Below are 16,032 nucleotides of genomic sequence, written 5' to 3'. Positions count from 1 at the left end.
TTCCACCGAAATGCTCCTTTTAATTCGTGAGGGAATTGTATTCAACTATGTACAATTTTTTTTCAAGAAAAGGAGGAAAAGAATGAAGAATGAAAGGCAACATTAAAGGAATTAGACGGAGAGAATTAATGAGCCTGACTCATCAATTACAAAAGGATTAAGAGGTTTTAATGCTGAACTACATCCTCTCTTTTTTTTCCCTCGTTGGTTTAAAGGTAGAGGGTATAATCAAATTTCTTTTTTTTTTTTCTTCTTTGTGATTCAATAGAATTTGAGTTTAGATATGCCTTGTACAAGTATTCTCTTTATTGCACCTAAAAGAGGAAAGAGAAAAGGACAGTACTGCGATAACCTTTGCTTGAAGGAATTTCTATTTGGCAGTGGCACCACATTGCATGTTGTGGAGGGAGGCTAGTAACATCCTAGATGTGTATTACTCGATCAATATGGATAAATGATGTTGAAGCTCACTTGGGATCTTGCTTTCTTGTGGATATATGTCCACTTCAACGTGGTGGACCTTGATTTTTCACAAAAAAAAAAATAATAATAATAATAATTCCATTCTTGGTGGACCTTGTGGAATTGATAATTCTCTTACATACTAAGGAAGCATCTTAATCTTAATACTATTTGGAGGAGTAAAGCTGCTGGCCTTTTTAGCTGCTCAAAGTCTCGAACATTGATTGCTTGTCTCGGAGAAGAAGACTCTGTCACAAGTTTCGCATAATGGAGAATCAAATGGTTTTCAAGTACTTCTTGGAGCTCCATCGTTTGAATTGCTATTCTCTGGAGTTTTTATAAATAAATAAATAAATAAATAAATAAATAAATTGTATCGATTTGATGCACATGCGGTAAAAAGATGAATGTAAAATATGTTCAGCGAAAACGTAAAAATTTGTTGAAGAAACATGGTAATTCAAACAAATTTTTAAAGCAATTGAAACTCGAATATTGGAAGTTTTCATTTCTACTTTATTTATAAACCCTTCTCACTTTAAACGACATGACATTTTCTTTTCCTCGACTTTTAGGTTTGGAAAACATGCAAGACACCTCAAGATGAAGCAACTTGTTCTAGTAAAAATGTCAAATCCATTGACCAAAATGTACTAATAGATTAGATTTACTTTTGATTAGCTTGATCAAAGCAACTAGGTTCTCTTGACAAAGTGGGAAAACCGTTTAACATATACACGAAATCTGTCATTCTTTTGCAATTAATTATCCTTTCCTAGGAGATATATAATTACCAAAGCATGAACAAAGACTTCAGACAAATGGAGCCGCCCGGTAAGCATGACTGGTCCAATTAAGCACTATTTTGAGAAAAAGAAACGTTAATTAATCTTGTCCAAACTACAAAGATTAGCCGACTGGATGATTTTTTATTTGCAGGATGACCTCTACATCTTTTTAGGAGTACAAAAACAGTGAGTTAAAGTAAATGAAAGGTCAAACCACTCAAACCCCCCCTCCCCACCACACACACACACACACACATATATATATATATATTGTTAACTTATTTTGTTTATAAACAATTCAATGAAGAGTCAAGATTTTGATTCAGATTAGAAGTTTTCTTTGGCAATTGGCATTTATGAGCAGCAGAATTAGAGCTGGAACTATAAGTAGCCGTCCGCTTCCTCCTTGTATATTTATTGCAATACTTATGGAAAGAGGCAATAAAAACCATATCAACAAGAACCATTCCTAAGGTTGTGTTTGGATTGTATTTTCCGTCATTTTTTATGGAAAAATTACTGTAGCGATTTGATATATGTGAGGGAAAAAGGTGATAGGAAAATGTGATCACGGAAAACGACAATATTTTCCGACGGAAACAGCTTTTGGGCTATATTTGTCTACGGTAGCACTTGGTAAGTGGGTTTTAGACTAAAGGATGAGATTTAAAGTAAATCATAGTAATACTTATCATCTAGTTAATATTAATCGGAATGAGTTAATGGGTATGATAGGCTAATTTGAGGATTTTTTGATTCACTGTTTTTTAGTAGGGAATCATTAATTACTTGCCCATGTAACTCGGATTTTTAATTAAAAATAAATAGTTACAGAATACTAGAAGAAATTGAGAGAGAGAAAAAAATTTAGAAGAAAAAAAAAAGAAAAAGTAAAACATATATCTAAATTTTAGTTATCAAAGACTTCATGGGTTTCTACGAAATTCATTACCATTAAATAGTTAATGACAGTAATAGTGATAGTGATTGATAAACTTTTACCAAACGGTTGCTTAGTTTTTCTAAAGAATAAAATCCATTTTGCTTTTGCAACATCAATGAAGCTTTACAAATCAAACAGAAAATACTAAAAGTTAATAAATTACAACCTTTTTTGGTCCCTCAACACATGGAGGTGACATTGATCTGTCAACTTTATGCTTCAAACATGGTCTTTCCTGGTTAATTTTGTTATGCTTCGAACATGGTCTTCTTGGTTAATTTTGCCCATTCCCATCACAAACTACTGAAATATGAGGAGCTTTTACCAGCATGAGCACCAACGACCCTGCGGACATGGATAAAATAATTTCAGAAACTTGTCTTGCCATACATGTATCAGGTAGATGTGGATTATCAAAACCTCTCCAAAGCTGCATACTTCAAATCTTATTTTGCATTCCGTTGAATTCTGTAATATTAATTGACAATATGATACTTACTTGTTCTTGGGTCTGATGTACAAGGCCTGCGTTGTCATTTGATGCATTTGCTTTAGCATTTTCTTGGCCTAATTCCACCCAAACATGAGAACTAATGGCAGATGAATTTGCTGGCTTTTGACCTTTTTGTGGAGTTCCAATACGAGAACCATCTGAGGGATTTTTAGCCGGAGTAACCACTGGATTAGGCTGCTTTGGATCGTGGACATCTCCTTTGGTTAAAACAACATAGCCAATTTTCTTTGTTTCTTTAGATTCCTGAAGCTGCACCAGATGGAAATCTGCTTCTTTGCTTTCCAGACCATCATGTATAAATGATCTTTCAATATCTATTGAGAAACATGCTTCGCTGAGTTGAAAACTTGGAGTTGGAGCATACTCTGACAGTGGACTTGGTTGATAATATTCTGATTGACTTGGAAAATTTTCTTGACCCTGCAAGCCTGCAATCCCCTTCAATACTAAGGCCATCAATTCGTGGCGCTTACTATCAGCATCTGTTCTTCCATCGATTTCTAAAACTCTGGTCTGTGGCTGCAATTGCAACATAGCTTGTGAATCCATGATGGCACAAGAAATGTGGACATCAAATTCACAGAAGCCACATCGATAAAGCCAGCCACGATGACTGGGCATGTCACATAAATCACACTGGAACTTGTAGGGTGGGGAAAATTCAAGTTTGAGTGTGTGAGGATGGACAGGAAGCTTAACAGATAGAGGAGTTGCTAAGCACAACATATGGTAGAAAGTACCACATGTTGCACAGTTGTAGTAAAATCCAGCGATAGTCTGTTCACATGCCTTGCAGTCAATGGCCTTGTCAAAGTCTGATGGCATGGCAAGGAGGGTGAGGTGATGATTTGGATCAACTGGATGCTGAATCTTTTGAGGCATGCTGTAGCACACTTGGTGAAGATAAAAGGGGCATTTTCTGCACCGGTAACCATGCTTGCCAGGCAATATCTGGAGTTTGCAGCCAAAGCAGATGCAGTTTCCTTCAGGTGGAAACAGTCTACGTTCTAATAGATGTTCATGACTGAAATGTTGTATTAGAAGCTTCTGCAGCGGTTTCTCCATAACTAAAGATTGTTTCAGTTCTCTCTCTTGTGCCCATATAAATCTAAACCTATATAATTTCTAAGTTCCCAACACGCGGAGGTGACAAGGGATAGCATATAATTGTTTTAACCAAAACTTTGGTACCTAGTTTTTTAAAACAATATAGGCTGTAGAATTACGTTACTCCTTTACATGTGCTTCAATCAGCTTCAGCTTGGCCTTTTGTCATAAATTATTAAGCCGTAGCCTGTAAGGAAAACAATCTTTCTTTCTATGGTTTTTATCATCCTTTAACTTTACACGAGCCAATTGTCAATCTCTAAGTTTGCTTTTACCGGTCATTGGAGAAAGCTAAGAGATTCCATACAGAAGAAGACAGGATATGCAAGCTGCTTGACGTCAGGCATGCCAAGAAGAAACATGAGAATATCCCTCCAATGATAACTCTTCTTGTTGCTTCATATGTGATCAGGCCACCTGATAGGCTACAAGAATTATTACTGACAACCAACTACAGTACCGTGTCTCTCTACTAAATTGGGTATTACCTGTAATCTTCATTAACTTCATCTCTTAAGTTTCATTTCCTTTCCTTGTTGGTATACATTGTTCTCTGTTATAACGAGCTGACGAAACAAATATTGCTTTTCTATAATATTTAGTATGGATGCTTAGTTACTAACCATAAAATCTGCTTCTGGAATTTTTTTTGAAAATATAAAGTCGTCTGGACAAGAATGGCCTTAGATAAGAGAAGAGGTGTGTTAATATGGTGTTTAACAGTAAACGTTTGTTTAACTGTATAAACATGACACTAGGATTATTAGATGCTAGTATTTGCAGATAAACCAAAAAAACATTTTTGTGGCTTGTGAAGACTGTTAAAAAGCCTGTTGTAGATAGTATTAAAGAGTTGCTGTCTGGTTAAGGAAAATTCTGCTCACAAAAGTCTGGTACAGGACTTGGGAAATTCCTTTCCAAATTTTCAATTGCAAGCTTATCAATGGCTCTAAAGTGTAAATGTCAGAAAATTGGCTTATCTTTGCCTGTTCAATGATAGAGACTGTTCGTCTTATATGACACTCCCCAACAATCAAAACATACAGGAGCAAAAGCCTCTTTTTAGAAGTCTTCAAAATGGAAATATATATCCCTGAACCAGAATCTCGTATGCAAAAAAACGATGCACACCAAGACTTACAATCAAGGTTATATACATGATAAGTGATGAAAACGATAAAAGCTTCAGCTGCCCTACTGGTCAGCTCTTTGTCTCAGTGATATAGAAGTTTCCACAAAGAACGCCACTAAAGGCCCATATTGATTACTGGTTCTTGTACTGATACAGACAACAGAAAATGTGAATTGGAAAGACTGATTAAAAAAAACTTATTCTTGAAATTATATAAAAAAAAACAAGAAATACATGCCAATTGGAAAGGAAAAACAAAAGCATTGGTGTTTAATCATACAAGTTCAACAAAGCCAGCTTCTTGGACATATATGTTTCCAGTCTACACAAACTGGCTGAGATTGAAAGATGCCATCATCTGTGCGAGTTGCTGAGCCATTTGCATCTGAAGCTGAAGCTCCAGCAATTCAGCAGCAGGATCTGATGGTTTAGGAGGAGCCGGCTTAGGCTGATTTCCATTGGCTTCAGTTGCTGCTGAATTTGGTTCAGGGATTTCAGAATCCGGATCATCTCCCTGATACAGACCTGGTTTCACCTCTGAAGTAGCACAAAAAGTATGCACCCGAAAATCGCATTCAGGCTTAAGACAACAGTATGACCAGTTCTTGGAGTTCAACTCTTTGGTGCATATTTTGCAAAATTCAGGAGCACCCTTTCGATCTGGGCTACCAACACTAACTACAAGCTCATGTTGATGGGCTTTGTGGCTTACCTTTGGTGGCATAAAGGCACAGTTGAGATGAAGATCAATTTCACAAAGTGCGCAGCAATAGGAGAATGCATTGCCAATTTCCCCACAAGCGTTGCATACAAATGAACCGCTGCAATAAGTTGGAGAAGGAATCAGGATCAGAGGATGCAGGGGATGAGCAGGATGGTTAACATAACGAGTTGCATTTCCACAATGCTCATGAAGGAAGAAATCGCATGCCCAGCAAGCATAAATGGAATCATGGCAAAGAGATTGGCACCCATGGCAACGACAAATTTGCCCTTGCTGCACTTTGTAGATATTGAGATTGTGCTGGTGGCTGAAATGCTTGTACTCCATTACTTTCTGTTCTTCTTGTTTACTCTCTTCCTTCTTCAATTCCTATTGTCTTCTTGACAGATAAACAATTGCAGAGCTGACTAAGTCAATCTGCCAACTTAGTTTAAGATTTCGAGTGATCAATTTGGCAAGTGGAATAGCAAAGTCAAGGTCAGGATGCCCACTTGAGTTCGGTGGAAAGCAAACTGCAGCGTTCATACTTATTGCAATATTCATTGACTTTCAGAAATAATAATATAACTGTAGGAAGATTCATGTGAGCGCGGATCGGAGAGCTGAAATGAAAACTTTTGGCCATTGAAATTGAGAAACTTCGCAGAATAGTTGTTTTCCATGGGTATTAACTCCCAGCTGATTTGATTGTCTACTAAATTTTGCTAAAAGAAAGAGGGAAAATTTAGGAAACATAAAAGGAAGATTGCGAATTCATAAGAATAAAAACATGAAAAGAGAGAAGAGTTCTCCATGGTTTTTCTCTCGTAATAACATGAAGGTCCAAACCTAAAACACATCTGGTTGTTCTGGAAAACTAAGATCTTTGAGCAATAATTGGAGTTTACACTCAAACAATTTCTCTCTGTGTGGCTTGCAATGTTCCTTCAGACAAACATAGCACAAGTTTTTAATATCTCCCCTACCCCTACCAAAATTTGAGCTCTAAATATGGCTTTGGGTAATTAAAAAATTTGTTGGCACTAGTGGAGTTTCTGGATACTCACGAGTACTGCCGGATGTATGAAACCCGAATAGGTTTTTCGATTCAACAGGCTTTGCCCACTAACCCTTCTGCAAGCAGAAGGTCTCTGCTTTTCTCTGGACAAATTTCTCTAAACCAAACAAAAAGTTAAATCCTTCAGGCAGTCAACAGTGTGGAAACAGAAAAGAATAAATGAACACATAAACGTTCTGTATAGTATCATTATGGCTAACTGATGAAAATTCATTACATCTAGCGGAAGTACAAGCCGTGCTGTGGAAACGAACATATCTCATTCAACATAAGAAAGTACAGCTCTCTCTTATTCAGTGCCTTTGTACAAATAGCACAGTTGCAGGAAAGAAAGCACGTTGGTCTTCTCCAAAAGTTCGGTTAGAAAATGAGTGTGAGTTGGAACCTAACTTATTCAAGATATGTACAGGTGATGCTTGTCCTTAAACTGAACTTGCAGCAGATATACAACAGGAGGCTCAAGCATATGCAGTACATGAACATCCTGACTCATCCCTTCTTGCACGTGCAATGAAGCATCACTGGGAAGGTTTATTCATGAGTTGATTATTTAGAAACTCAAGCACCGAGAGGCGCTGCATCAGAAAAAGTAAACAATAAAGCGTCAGCCAACTTCTCGATACAAACATTGACACACACAAGAAATAGTGGATCTTACCTTCTGTTGTTGGACAATTTCTTCTGAACTTAATGTTAAAGATTCCAGTGATTTTATGGCTTCTTGAAATCCACCAATTGCTGCATCCTCATTTCCTAGATTTCTGTCCGCGTCTGCAACTTTTGCAAGGGAAATAGCTATATCCAAAATCTGAAATCATGAAAATTATAGGAACAAAGAATGCCTCATCACTTTAGGTCTAAATCAATATTTAAATATCAGTCGAAAGAACAGTTAAATTCTGAATTAGTTTAAGAACTCGAAAAACAACAAGTGCTTATCAAGCACCATCACCTGCCTGTTTTCATTTTTCTTTGTTTTTCTAATATTTAACTTTCCAGGGAAAAAAGGGAGGGGAGGGGGTCTTCAATCTATTGTTGATTAAATATATTTTCATCAATTTCCAGCAACCAAGGAAGGTTACTTGTTTAAGTTACAGTGTCATAATCCTTACACAGGAACTGACCAAACTCACTTTTTGATCAGATAAGCAAATTTTAGGAAAAGATAACGAGTACTCGTTACACACTACCTTATCTGCCCCCATGTTGTAGAATCTCAAGGATTCAAGCTATCACTCATGAAACATGCATAAACTAAAGATTCAGTCTTTCACTTATCCAACATGACACTGCACTGTTTAAGCCTCCAAAGCTCTCGTAGTTGTTCAACTCCTCTCTAACTTAAGCATCATATGCCTCTTGGATTAGCTGTTAGCCAGCTTTCCCAATTTTCCGCCAGTTGGACATCTTCCTGGGAAGAGTTGTTTGGCATAGCACCTCCTAGGAAAACCATTCCAAGACTCCACGATGACCGCGCCCCACCTCCAAGACCGTGTATCATCAAATAACATGCCAATTAATTTAATAGTTGCTACTTTACTGCATTAATGTGGATTTCAGTAGAAGTCAAGCACTAAAAAATCCATATGGTAATCTTTACTGTTTGGTACCAGTTTTCTAGGTGACATTTTATGGTATCCATTCATTTCTACTATTTATTATTTCAGTGTAGACTGCCCTCTGCAATTTGAAACATCCACAATTGAATGAATGACAGACAAAGTGAAACTGTGGATTGTCAACTGGATCTTATGAGAAAAGGAAGCATAGCCACTTTTATGCTTCTTTTATCCATTCATTCTAGAGCATAAGAAGCTACTAATCTTCCCATGCCACAAGGGAGTAAAACAAATAAAATATAGACTTAACAATTGATGGGTATTATGCCCAAAAAACTCCTCTTTTTTCTTTGTTTTCCCCTAACTTTCCTTCTCTTACTCCTGTCACATATTCAACTATCCCTCCCATGTTTCATTTTTCTTCTTTTTGCCCTTCAGAGTACGAATAGTCCAGCCAAGTTCAAGATGACTTGCTGAGATTAGAATTCCAGATTGTCACAAACAATGGTTGCAAATGTTACCTCGCAACACAAATTTTTGAAGCCAAGTTATGAAATCCTTAGTAAACAATATAATTCTATACAACCTGCAGTTCAAGGTTTTCTTTCATGCATGCAACAATCATAGCACTACATCTTTTGTTACAGCATAAAATGATCGCAGGAGTATAGTGCCTATGGCTTGACTTTCTCAGGTCTAAAAATGAGAACACGGAGCACGAATTTTAAACCATCTACCTAAGCAAATATTTCAAAGACCAGATGAGATTTTTATCCATGTCCTATATGAAACAAAGTCCATTTCCAGTAGTCATAGAATAAGCTTCATCCAGTATTTCCTATTTACTCAAACTTCTTTACTTCTCTTTGAAGACTGAACAAGATACACAAATTCAATTGAACTCTAAACCTACAAAAATATATACTAGTTTACCGTCACACTCGAGAAAAACTAGATTGGTTCTCACTCAGAATTTTCTCATGAAGTCTTCAACTTCTACATGTGCCAGAAAAAAAATCAACCAACCAAGGGTCTTATGTATCCTAAAAGGATCTGAGGCCACCCTACAAAATGAAATTGGACATGACAAAAGCACTTCACGAACAGGAGGACCAAGCATCATAAACTCTCAAATTAATATAATGTGAATTAGCCTATTCAAAAGGCAAATTATACAGTACAAATTCAAATATATGAATAAGAGGATCAGGCATCATTACCTCTCAGAAGAATTTTTATGTGAGTTAGTCTAGTCAAGAGGCAAATTGTTTTTTCTAAATTTCAAAAATGCAACCAATAGTATTGCTAATATAGTATTTCATATTTTACTAGAAAAAGCTAGCAAAATTTGAAGCCATAAGAGCTTTAACATGGCCAAAACCATTTGGTTGAAACGGAAACGGAATTTATAAGCTGTAACAAGGGTCTCCAAGCTGCTGCAAAACACCATAGTTGAATATTTGCTTGAATTACCAAACTCCAAATTAGCTAGAAGCTGAAGAAACTAAGCACACGCATGTACTCAAATGCAGCAAAAGTTATTAGAAGAGATGAACACTGAAATTAAGAATCACAACTGGAGCACTTTCTCAGCTATGTTCTTTTAGTTAAAATCATAAAGCCGGATATTGCAGATAGAAGGTTCAGGCAAACTGTTATATGTTTTCCAAACATGCATATTTCCATAGGCTGTAAGCATTTTCTACAAATTACAAGAACCAGCATAAAGACCACACATGCAACATGGTTGTCATGCATAACTAACACGTTTCCTGCCCTGAGATGGAATGCTAGAATGACGCTTGATAGCATCACGACGAACATCCAGAGCCTGGAAATAATAAGATCTGGCAGCTTGCAGGTCCCCATCATAATATTTCAGATCTCCAATTTTATTAAGTGATACAGATAGAGTATGCGTAACCTGCGAAAGTTCCATAATGATCATCAAAGAAGCAGTAGGTCAAATGAAAAGCTTGCTAACCAGTAGAACAAGAAAGGTGCTAATGCTGTGACTTCATCTTTAAGCAGAGATTTTAACTGTATACCATTAAGCATGAAATTGTAATAGAAGTACCTCCAAATCATCTTTAGGCACTTTTGAAAGGAATACAACACTCTCATCAAAATAAGTGATAGCAGAGGCGGCATCTCCGCTAGCACGACTGCAACATAAATCACATCATTCATATTTTTTGAAGCTAAGTATCAGTAGATTAGTGAAAAAACACACACATTGGAAAAGTAAAATGCAACATTATGCTATCGACACAATAAGAAAGAACTGGAGATAGACCAGCAATCACCAAGCATGCCCAAAACTGCTCCTAGCTGTGAGCACAATTCAGCAGTGTTCCCAATTCTTTGCAACTGCTCTCTGATGTCGTCAGCACACAGACTAAGTCTTGATTTTGCACTTTCTAAATTATTTGCACGAAATGCCTGCACGAAAAACAGCCACTAGATAAGTAATACAATGGTGCGGGTAAGGGATAACAGAAAAATGACCAAAGACACAGATAAACAGGAATGTGATTCGTGATGAAAAGCATCACTCCAGACTTAGGTACACAAATAACTGAAAAACACTTGAAAACTCACCCTCAAGGCTTGTTGCACCAAGAAAGAACCACGCTCGAGAGACACATCTTCATATATTACTGTTTTCTTCTGACCCACTACTTCCTCTTTGTCCTCATTCACTTGAGACCTCTTGATCCTTGCATGACCTTCAATGAAACGATCAACAACATTCTGAAGATCTGTGTCGGGTTCTATCTTCTCAATGTCAGCACCACATAATGGACAGTCCTTGAGGCGTGATATACATACTCTGATTTTTCATGAAGTACCAGGTGTAAAACACCATCAGAAATTTTCCAAGCATATAAGCATTTTCCATAAAATGGAAATTAACATGAGGAAAGAAAGCTGAATTTGATGTTAAGCATATTTTGCTTACTTGCAATAGACATGGGAACACGGAATGCATTTGCTACAGTCAAAAAGAAGTGCTTGACAAATCATACAGCTGAAAGGGCCCAGTTTAAATGTGTCAGAATCATATCCAAAGGGACACTTGGGAGTAACGCGGGCAGATTCGCCAGATTCTTGTTTGGGCTTGCTCTCATTTCCTGCAGCAGTTGTGTCAGAATCATATCCAAAGGGACACTTCGGTTTACTTTGGTTTTCTGGACATTTCTTAACAGCAGCATCATCGGGACGACCAGCTTTGGCAAATGGGCAAACAGTTGTCATCTTGTTCGGCAACCTGTTAAAGGAATATGAACAGCATTGAAACCAAACAAGAATGTAAGAGGTCAATGGAAAGAAAAGCAACACAAATGACACACAGTAAGTTTCTTTTCTGTGGATGAAGCAAATGCTGAGACCCAAAAGTCACTCCAAGATAGAGAATGAAGAACTGGAAAAATCTCCTGCATTGGAAGAATTGAATAGTTTATTTGGACGACAGTGTCAGCTTTATCAAACACTACAAAATTCCCAAAAAGGAAGAAAACAGAAAGCACACACCATCCCACATTGTAGAGTCCACTCAGAAAAAAGTTCTCTAATTACCAATTCCAACATTTTATGCTTTATTGTTCTAAAGATAAAGCTAATATTCGTAGTCAAACCTCCTTGAAGAGTACAGATGTAACTTTAATCTAAGAAGGTACTGAGACAGAGAATTATATCTCCTGGAAGACATTAAAACAAAGAGAACCTCTTGATGGTAACACCAATTGCTATGGCCATCAAAGCCACTAAATAGTCTTACAGGTTGCCCACATTGAATCTTGTTTATTCAATCAAGCAGTCTAACGCTTTAAGACTACTATCTCCCACATTCTCCTATTTTTAAGTTCCTTTCCACAAGAAATACTAGATCACAAGATGTGGTGTAGACACATATTCCTATGTGCTAGAGAGTTATGCATATGACTCACTGCTGTTCCTAAATTAAAGACATCATTTTGCCTTCAATCCTTGTTATCAACTTAAAAAACCAATGAAAGTGGAACCAAAACTCTCTACCGTAAATCAGCACTGCCCTGCTTATCAACTAAATGTTTGCGCCTACGGTCATATTTGTTATCAACGCCTGGCTGCACTATTAACTTATCACATTATCAATATATCCTTTTCCCTTTTATGCAATCTTGCAAGAACAGTTCAAGCCAACCAAACAAACTGCAACCAGCCCCCCCCCCCAAAATCTCACATAAAGGCCAATCGCTGCAGCTACAATCTCCGAAAAAGCTTGGTGGGGGTTTTTCTTTTACTTTTTCTTCTTTTTTGAGTGGCATTCTCTTGCTGAATCAACAAGCCTGATTAAAAATCAGCAGAGATTACCTCATCCCAAAAACCCCAGCTAGAAAAACCGAAAATACATCCTTCAATTTAGGACTATAATTGAAACACATTCTTCATCATGATCCTTAGCTCACAAATTTTAAAAAGTTCAAATTTTTACACAAAAACAATATGATAACAACGATAATAATAATAATGATACAGAAAATCCAAATCAGCAAAAGTATTATAAAGGCTAAACAGATGGCTAATGAACGACAATAACGACGGGACCAGATAGAATCGAAGCAGTAGTACCTTATGCCTAGAGCGTTGCACACTAGCTCGATAGACTTGCCAAGCGGATTAAAGATCAGGTCCTTGGCGGAGTAGGGATAATCCCAGCTTTCAAGTTAAGAGAGACAAATACAAAGAGAAAAAAAAGGCACAAATATAGGGAAGGCAATAGAGAAGAAAAGACTGAGAGAGGTCACAGGTAAGGAAAAAGCCAAAAGGCATTTTTTCTTTGGGATAATTTCAGAAACCTACCTTGAGGTTTCATGAAATATCATCTAGCTTCCCTAAATTTTTAAAAATCTCACTTAGTACCCTTAAAGTGATGATCGGGCCATATACTAATATAAAAGGTCATGAATTGTCAATAATACCCTTATATTTGAATTTTATGAACTTGTTTTCCTTTCTCTAAATTTCCTACTTTTCTTTAATAATGTCTATAAAAACATGCATACATACATACATACATATATATGTATAATTGAATTGCAAATATCAATGAAATATAAGATTTAATCAATGAAATATTCAATGCATTTGGAGAAGAATAGCTGCAGGTTCTTTTTATTTTTTTCTTTTTTTGGTGTTTCACAACTTTATTTATTTATTTATTTATTCCTATTCATGTAGAGCGTAAGAGAAATAAAGTAATTGAAACTCCAAATAATTTTTCAAATTCTGACTTTTTCTATAATAAAATTTTCATATTTCACACCCATAAAAAAAGTCTGTCTATTTTGAGCAAAATTTTTTGTATGATATTAAAGTTGAATTTCATCTATTACTAAATTTTTTTTGCTCAAATGTATGATTTTACATGTTAATTACCTTCAACGCTATGAAAGGTTCTATTTGTATAAATGGTTCAAAAAATAGTATTTGCTTTTACTATCTCTTCCTATTGTAGAAGTGACTATTGGCTGTAACATAAAATCTTACCAATTTTCATCTCCTTACTTTTAAGATGGTTCCAATTTAATACTTTTTTTCCTTGGTTTGTAAAATGTTCATTTTTTTATAGCCTAAGGGTATTAAAGGCACTAAAATAATCTCTCTTCTCAAACATGAAATTTTTAATATTACTTTTGGTTAGAAAGGCTTCCAATGTTACCAAAATGTCAATTCAAGGGGTGTTAAGTGAGATTTTAAAAACCTCAAGGGAGCTAGGTGATATTTCATAAAACCTCAGGGGAGGTTTATGAAATTATCTCTTTTTCTTTTGGATAATTTCAGAAACCTCCCTTGAGGTTTCTAACAATTTCATTCAGCTCCCCTCAGATTTAAAAAATTACACTTACCTCTCTTGATATAGTAAAATACCTATAATGCCCTTCACTTGGCAGACAATTTTAAATTTAAGGTACTAGATTTACAAAACCCAAAAAAAATTCATTTTTCTGTCTCTTATCTATTTTTGCTCCTCTGTTTTCTAATTAATATAACTTCTTTTTATTATCTTCAATATTGTGGATATTAGTAAATTGAAATTTACAAAAGCAACAGAGAGAGTAGATTATTTGTCAAATTAAAAGGAAATAAAGAGACTCGCAGTGATAGAGAAATAAATAATTAAATTAATGATTGAAATAAGAAGAAGAACTAAAGATGTGAAATTTGTCATATTTTGTTTGTTGCCAAGAAAAAATTTTATAAAATGTCAATAATTACATAGGGATTTCTTTCATTGGATTAGATATTTTTTATTATGTTTTATTATAGAGGTAGAATTTATCATCTATTTTTTGAGATATTAATATTTTTAAACCCGTAGAAGGATTGTAATGACGATTCTAGATCATACTAACTTGCATTAAAAAGGTATTTGAATATTAATATTTAATTTTAGGTACAACTGATTATCAATGGGCTCCGTGTGTGTGTGTGTGTGTGTTTTTTTTTTTTTTTTTTGCGTGGCAAGTATTAATATTTTATGTGCAATTTATAATTTTTTTTAGACGGCTACTTGATTTTAGAACTTTTGCTTGGATGGTTTTTAGGGATTAGACTTGTTGATTTATGCAAAGTGTAGAAGAAATTAATTGAGTACATTATATTTTTCTTTCTTAGTTTTGTACAAAAGGACAATTTAGGATTTCTGTGGGAAAATTTATCTTGTCGGACCTACATTGTTACTAAACATTAAAAGTAGGGGAAATATATGTAATTTTTAAAACCTGAAGGGAGTTCTCTATAATTGTTAAAAACCTCAGGGGAGGTTTGTGAAATTATCCCTTTTTTTTTGTATTTTCTTCCTTTTTTTTCTCTTTTTTAATTTTTTTATAGTAAGTACTTATACTAGTGTAGCTCTACTGCGATTATTAGGTTGTTTCTTGATTTTTCTTTTTTATTTTTTCCTTTCCTTTTATTTGTTTTTTCTCTCTCTTTGCCAAACAAATGTACTAATTTTTAGTCGCTTAGATTTGAATATTATTCCAATTTTGTCACCTCAAACGTCATTTTAGCACATTAATGTCAATTTAGAAATATGAGATTTTAGTACTACATTTATTATTACGCTGAATACGAATGCTAAGAAATGTGTCGTTCTCGTACATAAATCATCACTGCAACAAACTTCTCACAATTAATAAGGCTGCCGGTGAATAACACACTGATGATGAATCTTACTCACAAATAAATGATCATCATGACACAATTGCCTGCCCCTACTAAACTTTAAAATTAATTTTAAAAAAAATTAAGCGGGGGTCAATTTTGCCCGCTTGCTTACTTGCCACTAAATCCACTGGCATTAATCCTTCATAAAAACACCAAATTGTTAACAGCAGAGCGCCAAATACATACCAAGATCAGATCACTGGTTCAACCATTTCAGTGTTCAGGGCAGAGCAGCCAAGGCGTCTAGGCAGTCCTCTTCCAACTCGATTAAAATACCTTTTTTGTCTAATATCACTACTACTACTTGTTTTTGCTTGACTTGGGATTGTTTCTTATGATATCAGGCTTTGCAAGTCTAAGATGCAGCTTGAAGATTTATCTGAAACATCCTCTCCAATTCCCAGTGCCAGATGATTCAATTGATTTGATCACCCAGGTCATGAAGTAGAAGAGCCTCGGAGTGAAGGAAAATCCTTCTCAGCTTGAGACGAAAGCAATTTTAGTCGTGGCCATCCTTTATAATGAATATCGGTT

At 35.6% G+C, this 16,032-nt stretch overlaps 3 protein-coding genes across 6 annotated transcripts; all 3 read right to left on the bottom strand.

Annotated features, from left to right (window-relative positions):
- Window positions 1-2,448: 2,448 nt before the first annotated feature.
- LOC113775946 lies at window positions 2,449-4,359 on the bottom strand. Its single transcript, XM_027321005.1, has 2 exons — window positions 2,693-4,359; window positions 2,449-2,538 (listed from the first exon to the last, which is right to left on the bottom strand). The coding sequence occupies exons 1-2, from the start codon at window positions 3,770-3,772 to the stop codon at window positions 2,515-2,517; spliced, it is 1,104 nt and encodes a 367-aa protein (XP_027176806.1). The 5' UTR covers window positions 3,773-4,359; the 3' UTR covers window positions 2,449-2,514.
- Window positions 4,360-5,173: 814 nt separating this feature from the next.
- Window positions 5,174-6,157, bottom strand: LOC113775964. The gene has a single exon (XM_027321027.1). The coding sequence runs from the start codon at window positions 5,995-5,997 to the stop codon at window positions 5,269-5,271; it is 729 nt and encodes a 242-aa protein (XP_027176828.1). The 5' UTR covers window positions 5,998-6,157; the 3' UTR covers window positions 5,174-5,268.
- A 726-nt stretch (window positions 6,158-6,883) lies between these two features.
- Window positions 6,884-13,040, bottom strand: LOC113774843 (protein NCA1). Of its 4 annotated transcripts, none has more exons than XM_027319479.1 (9): window positions 12,901-13,040; window positions 11,640-11,723; window positions 11,249-11,557; window positions 10,888-11,119; window positions 10,583-10,728; window positions 10,364-10,451; window positions 10,052-10,210; window positions 7,386-7,535; window positions 6,884-7,302 (listed from the first exon to the last, which is right to left on the bottom strand). In XM_027319479.1, exons 3-9 carry the CDS (start codon window positions 11,542-11,544, stop codon window positions 7,246-7,248), a joined length of 1,128 nt encoding a protein of 375 aa, XP_027175280.1. In that variant the 5' UTR covers window positions 11,545-11,557; window positions 11,640-11,723; window positions 12,901-13,040; the 3' UTR covers window positions 6,884-7,245. The 4 variants fall into 4 exon arrangements, with proteins under 4 accessions (XP_027175280.1, XP_027175279.1, XP_027175278.1 ...); XM_027319478.1 differs by having other exon boundaries at window positions 11,679-11,723; XM_027319477.1 differs by lacking the exon at window positions 11,640-11,723.
- Between the last annotated feature and the right edge of the window lie 2,992 nt (window positions 13,041-16,032).

This window comes from Coffea eugenioides, chromosome 6 (assembly GCF_003713205.1).
Source record: "Coffea eugenioides isolate CCC68of chromosome 6, Ceug_1.0, whole genome shotgun sequence".
Classification (NCBI taxonomy): domain Eukaryota; kingdom Viridiplantae; phylum Streptophyta; class Magnoliopsida; order Gentianales; family Rubiaceae; genus Coffea; species Coffea eugenioides.
This window is presented reverse-complemented; position numbering and strand designations above follow the sequence as displayed.

Excerpts from the sequence above, each read along its gene's own strand:
- LOC113774843 (XM_027319479.1), bottom strand. The coding sequence starts at position 11,544 with ATGACAACTGTTTGCCCATTTGCCAAAGCTGGTCGTCCCGATGATGCT. Across the intron at positions 10,211-10,363 it reads TGCCTAAAGATGATTTGGAG|GTTACGCATACTCTATCTGT; the intron begins GTACTTCTATTA and ends GAACTTTCGCAG. Across the intron at positions 7,536-10,051 it reads CATCTCAGGGCAGGAAACGT|ATTTTGGATATAGCTATTTC; the intron begins GTTAGTTATGCA and ends TCATGATTTCAG.
- LOC113775964 (XM_027321027.1), bottom strand. The coding sequence starts at position 5,997 with ATGGAGTACAAGCATTTCAGCCACCAGCACAATCTCAATATCTACAAA.
- LOC113775946 (XM_027321005.1), bottom strand. The coding sequence starts at position 3,772 with ATGGAGAAACCGCTGCAGAAGCTTCTAATACAACATTTCAGTCATGAA. Across the intron at positions 2,539-2,692 it reads TACATCAGACCCAAGAACAA|GGTCGTTGGTGCTCATGCTG; the intron begins GTAAGTATCATA and ends CCATGTCCGCAG.